The sequence below is a fragment of the Octodon degus genome, unplaced genomic scaffold (assembly GCF_000260255.1).
Source record: "Octodon degus isolate 3935 unplaced genomic scaffold, OctDeg1.0 scaffold00026, whole genome shotgun sequence".
NCBI classification, from domain to species: domain Eukaryota; kingdom Metazoa; phylum Chordata; class Mammalia; order Rodentia; family Octodontidae; genus Octodon; species Octodon degus.
Window position 1 is genome coordinate 3028297 of NW_004524602.1, and position 5510 is coordinate 3033806.

The 5510-nt window shown below is 58.7% G+C and overlaps 1 protein-coding gene across 3 annotated transcripts in view; it reads right to left on the bottom strand.

Annotated features, from left to right (window-relative positions):
• Positions 1-855: 855 nt before the first annotated feature.
• Csk (C-terminal Src kinase) overlaps positions 856-5510 on the bottom strand; it is a 16392-nt gene continuing 11737 nt past the window's right edge. For all 3 annotated transcript variants that reach the window (XM_004628733.2, XM_023712522.1, XM_023712523.1), the window contains exons 3-13: positions 4871-4984; positions 4656-4768; positions 4173-4392; positions 3428-3521; positions 3239-3304; positions 3055-3154; positions 2886-2976; positions 2336-2409; positions 2035-2230; positions 1845-1931; positions 856-1692 (exon numbers count right to left, since the gene is read on the bottom strand). In XM_004628733.2, coding sequence (XP_004628790.1) covers positions 1510-1692; positions 1845-1931; positions 2035-2230; positions 2336-2409; positions 2886-2976; positions 3055-3154; positions 3239-3304; positions 3428-3521; positions 4173-4392; positions 4656-4768; positions 4871-4984 — 1338 coding nt within the window. In that variant the 3' untranslated portion in view covers positions 856-1509. The remainder of the gene's footprint in view (positions 1693-1844; positions 1932-2034; positions 2231-2335; positions 2410-2885; positions 2977-3054; positions 3155-3238; positions 3305-3427; positions 3522-4172; positions 4393-4655; positions 4769-4870; positions 4985-5510) is intronic.

Genomic DNA, 5510 nt, shown 5'->3' on the forward strand with positions numbered 1-5510 from the left:
TGGGGTCAGGAGGCTGGCGCTAGCACTGCTAAGCTTAGTTATCTGATGTGGTCCTGGCCATAAATGGCATAGGGTCTGTCCTGCTTACTGTTCAACCCCGGCCCCAGCATGTGGCAGGTCTCCAGGGATTTGCTTTGGAATGAATTTGCCCACCAACATGTATAAGACGAGCAAGGCTGATGCCTTGGGCCAGGGATAATGAGGTGGCTGGAACTGTGGAGGGCAGAGACAGGCACACATCCAGTCCGAGTTCCCCAGGGTGCTGGGCTCTCAGGGAACAAAACCAGTGCCCTCCCCTGCAAAGCTCCGCTGCACCTGGGCAACCTGCATCCCCATCTGTGCATCCTAAGTGAGGCGCAAAGGGGAAGGTGGCTGGATGCAGGCCCTGGAGCCTCAGCCCCTGCCGAGTCCAGAGGGTACAGGGGTGTGCTGGCGATGGGCCAGAGCTGCTGTGTTGGGTGAAATGAGGAACCAGCCCCTTCTTGGTTCTCCACAGCTGGCATCTTTGGAGACTGGTGCATCTTGTCCCCATCCTTGTCTGGCCAGCCCCCCACCTCAGCTCCAGCCCTCCTGTGCTGAAGACACGAGCCATGAAGTAAGAGGGGCAGCCAGAACCTGGGGGTATCCTACAGGGCAGCCGCAAGGCAGGCCCAGGTAGCATCGGGGGAGGTTGGGCAGTGAGCGCTCCCCACAGGTAGACACAGGACAGTCGCTCGTGCAGCTGACACAAAGCAGCGGCTACATCTCCTGGCCATGCTCCCCAGCCCCCCCCCGCCCCCCCAACCCGACAGAGACAGGGGGAGACAAGATGGCATGGGCACGGCTGGGCGGGACAGGCAGGCTCGGCAAGGAAGCGCCGTGTCCTCATGGAGTGGTTTATTACGATTCCATCTCACAAGGTGGGCGGCGGGTGGGTGGGTGGGTGGCAGCGGCACATGAAATCAAGCCCCTGACAGACGTCTGCCTCGGGCGCATGCAAACAGTGCAACATGGTCAAGCGCAAACACTAGGCGGCCGAGGCGACACGGCACATGGGACATGTAATACGGAATGGGGACGGAGGCCAGGGCAATGGGTCCCTAGAGAGGGGCCACTCCCCCCACCCTCAGGGCAGGACAGGAAAAATAAGATTCGTACTTCTTGTAAAATGCCCATTGGCTGGGTACTTTCTTTCTCCTTGTCTTGAAAAATAATAAAAAATAAACACACAGAAAAAAATCTCGAAAAAAGGAAAGGAATAAAACTCTAAGGAGGCGAGCGGTGGAGGCTGGGAAGGCTGACCGCAGTGGGCCCCGCCTCCTGCCCCTCGCCTCCACCCAGTCAGGCCCCTCAGCCCTGCAGGTGGGTCCATGAGAGGAGGTGCCAGGCCTAGGTGGGGTCCCAGAGCCGGAGGGGACAGGCGGGGACAGAGGAGAGAGGTCCGCCGGTCTGCTGGGGCTCAGTCCGGGCTTGGCCCAGCGTACGGCGGGGCACCAGGTCCCTGATCTCCGGGTCTGTCCCCTCCCACAGTCACAGATGCAGCTCATGGGCCTTGATGTGCTCAAGCTGCTCTCGGAGCTGCAGGAAGGAGGGGCGTGTAGCTGCATCCAGGTGCCAACAGTTCTTCATGACCTCATAGACGGCAGGTGGACAGCCATCTGGGGCGTCCATCTTGTAGCCCTTCTCCACCCGAGGGACGACGTCCTTCAGGGGCTGCGGCAGGGGTGCTTGGAGTCAGTGGGGACTCAAGCCAAAGGGTTCACCTTCAGTTCCACCTCAGACCCAGCCAGGAAGTGACCCAGGGGCTGGATTCCCTTGCCAACCCTGCTGAGCCAGCCACATCCCAGGCCAGTGCTCACACTTACAATTCTTGGGTAAGGCACTCGCCCGAAGGAGTAGATTTCCCAGAGAAGGATCCCGAAACTCCACACGTCGGACTTGGTGGAGAATTTCTGCCAGGAGGGTGGGAGAATGAACATCAGATGGGAAACCCAAGGGCGGTCAGTGCCTAGACCCTTGCCCACCACTGTGTAGCCCTGGGGAGGGTGCCCCCACCTTCTCTCGCAGGGCCTCAGGCGCTGTCCACTTGACAGGTAGCTTGCCTGTGTCCTGTGTGCTCGAGGCCTCCTTAGTGAGGCCGAAGTCGCTGACCTTGGCCACGTTGTCCTCTGACACTAACACATTCCGGGCAGCCAGGTCCCGGTGCACAAAGTTGTTGCTCTCCAGGTATTCCATGGCTTCACAGACATCTCTGGGGACAGGCCAGTCACGTGGCGCTCAGGTGAGGCTCCCATGGCAGGGCAGGGTATTCTCCCTCAATGCCCCCTTCCGCCTCCCCCAGGAGCTATTCACTCACAGTGAGAACTTGAGGAGACAGTCTCCGCCCAGCACTGACCGGCCCCGAGACCGCAGGTAGTCCACCAGGCTCCCCTGGCCAGCAGACAGACAGAAAGACTAGCCCCAGGGCCCTTGGAAACACGGGCTCAGGGCTAGGGAATGGGAGGAGGGGGAGAGGGGACAGAGCCAGGACATCTCTGCTGGACACTGTGCTCAGCACCATTTGTTATCTCGTTTGGTTTCTGAGACAGGGTCTCACTGTGTAGTTCAGGTTTGCCTTGAACTTGGGGTGATCTGCCTGCCCTAGCCTTCCAAGTGCTGGGATTACAGGCATGCACTACCACACCCAACCACTGATGATCTCTTGACCTTTGTGAATCTCTGGGGTCATCTCATCATCCTTTCCATGTCACAAAGGGGAAACTAAGGCTCAGAGGTGACATGACTCATCGAAGATCACCATCAATAAAGGATGAACCAGGACAAAAGTCAGGGCCTGGTGACCTTGAGCTCAGTGGGGTATGGAAGCTGGGGGTGCAGGGCATTGAGGGGTTGGGGCAGGTGCCCACCTTTGCCATGTACTCAGTGACAATGTAGAGTCCGCCCTTCTCCTCCACAATGACACCCAGGAGCTGCACCAGGTTGCTGTGCCGTAGTTGCCTGGAGTAGATGGGGCTGTCAGAGTCTGCCAGGCCTCCCTGTTCCCTGCCTTGGCTGGTGACATCACTGCCCACTTACGTCATGACAGAGGCTTCGGCCAGAAAGGCCTGGGCGGTGGCATCATTCTTGATGCACTTGACGGCGACCTTGTTGCCCCGGTAGTCACCCAGCATCACATCTGGGGGGATAATGGGGAGTTGCTTGCTGCTGGCTTCCTACCTCCTTGCAGCCCACAGTCACCAGTGCATGGCCCCTTGCTCACCTCCGAACTCCCCCTTCCCGATGGTCTGCAGCAACTTCAGCTCCTTCAGGTTCAGTGCCCAGCCACCTACAGGGAAGCAAGCTCAGTGAGGGAGTGAGTGGGTGGGCTTCCAGCTGGAGTGACATGGAGGAGGTATGAGGGTTCCCTGGGGAGGCCTGGGTAGAAGGAGGCCAAAGTGAGGGCACTCACTGCGGTAGAACTCATCCTGGGCAGCCACAGTGCCCTCCATGACCTTTGGTTTGATGAGGCGAGTGCAGAGTCCATCTGCATCTGTGGTGTAGTGCTGCAGAACAGGCAGGGGCTCAGAGCTGGAAGGGGCTGGGACCCCTGTGTGCGCCTGCAGGCGCTGCTCGGTCTGACCACCAGAGGGCAGTAGAGGCTGGGCACACCCAGCCTGGAGGTGCCTTTCTGGGAGGGATCCCCTCAAGGGCTCCACATATTTCCTTGTGTCACCCAGGCTGGCTTTGAAATCATGGTGAGCCTCAGTCTCCTGAGTACTGGGATTACAGGCGTGTGGTGTGGCACTATGCCCAGCAAGGCTCCCCTTTGCTCAGAGGCTTACCTCTCGCCACCAGCACCTTGAGGTGGTAGATCCTGGCTTGGAACTGACACTAGACTCTAGCCAGGCATGCCCAGGACTCCTGGCCCTCTCTTGGCACAGGTTAGGCCAGGCCAGCAAGGGTATGGACACAAGAGTGGGCAAAGAGACACTAGGGAGGCCGCCAAGGCTCCTGGGTGTCAGGTGTGGCCTCAGGCGCCAGCCATCCAGGGTGTGGCTCATGGCTGTACACGCCTATATGAGCTTGTGAGCAGCTGGAGGGAAGTGACGTTCTCAGATTAGACAGGCTTGGGCCCAGTCCTGGTGCCCCCAGTGTACAGCTGGGGACCAGTCTTTCTTGTGGGGACTGACATCAGCCCCGAGAGGGTTACTCACCTCCACCAGCTGCATGAGGTTCTCGAAGTAGACCTCCTCGTCGATGCTCAGCTTGCTGGCATGGTACATGATGCGGTAGTGCTCCACCTTGCCATCGCAGCTCACGCACAGTGTGTAGTCACCAGGGTAGTTGGTGCTCTCCCGAACCAGGAACAGGCCTGTCTCTGGTGGGTACAGGAGCCGCTCGGCCTGCTCTCGGGTGATCTTGCCGTGGAACCAGCTGGGGGTGGCAGGGCCCAGGATCATGGGGTGTTCCCTTTGTCTCATGCTGTCCCATGGTGGCCACTTGCTTAGCCAGTGGACCTTACCTGTTCCTTGTCCTTTCTTCCACCCCATGCCTGTCCTGTCCTTCCCAGGAAGGCCCCCCACCCCTGAACACAACACCAGTGCCTCCCTCTGGTGCCAGCTTTCCTTGCTGTTCTTCCAGGGGGACCAGGCCCATGCCCTCTCCCTTACCCTGGGATCCCTCCTCAGAGTACTCACGGCATGAGGCTGAGTTTGGTGCCTGCCTTCACGCCCTCCCGCTTCTGGACATAGTTGGCTGGGATGATGCCCTCACGGCCCACCTTGTTCTTGGCTTTGTACCAGTTGGGGTCCTGGGGGAGACAGCCCAGACATGTCCTCAGGACCACCCCCCAATGCAGGAGACCCAACCCAGAGGTGGGAGGGGAGGGGAGCCAAGTAAGGTCCCCAACTACCTTGGTGACAGCCACAATGGTGAGCACATCCCCTTTGCAGAAGGGAAGATCTTGCTCAGCGGTGCCATGGAAGTTGTACTTTGCAATACATTCTGTACCGGATGGCCAGGCGGCCTGCAGGAGGATGACAGGTGGATAGGAGCACGCCCGGCTCCCCATCTCCCTGCAAGGTGCCTGCATCCCTTGAACCTCACAGACTCTGAGCTGGGCTCCCATGAGTATGATGAGGGGCTCCTCCCCTGAGAACTCTGAGTCCCCTCTAGCTGAAACGCCTACCCCTACCACTCCAGACCTGTGCCTGATAGTAAGGGCTTGAACTTTACTTCTTTATGTCTGTGTGTGGTACTGAGGATAGAATCCAATCTATGCAGCAGAGCCTTCGCATGGGCTATGTCCCCAGCCCTTTTTACTTTTTAATTTTGCCCAGGCTGGGCTTTAACTTGTGGTCCTCCTCTCTCAGCCTCCTAGAGCTCTGGGATTATAGAAGTTCACCACCATGCCCAGCTTGGAATTTTCCTTCATTGAAAACCGGGGCCAAGGGCGCGGGAAGATAGCTCAGTAGAATAAGTACTTGCTCGGCAAGCGCAGGGTCCTGAGTTCAATCCCCAGTACCCTCCCCCTACACACACACACCAAAAAA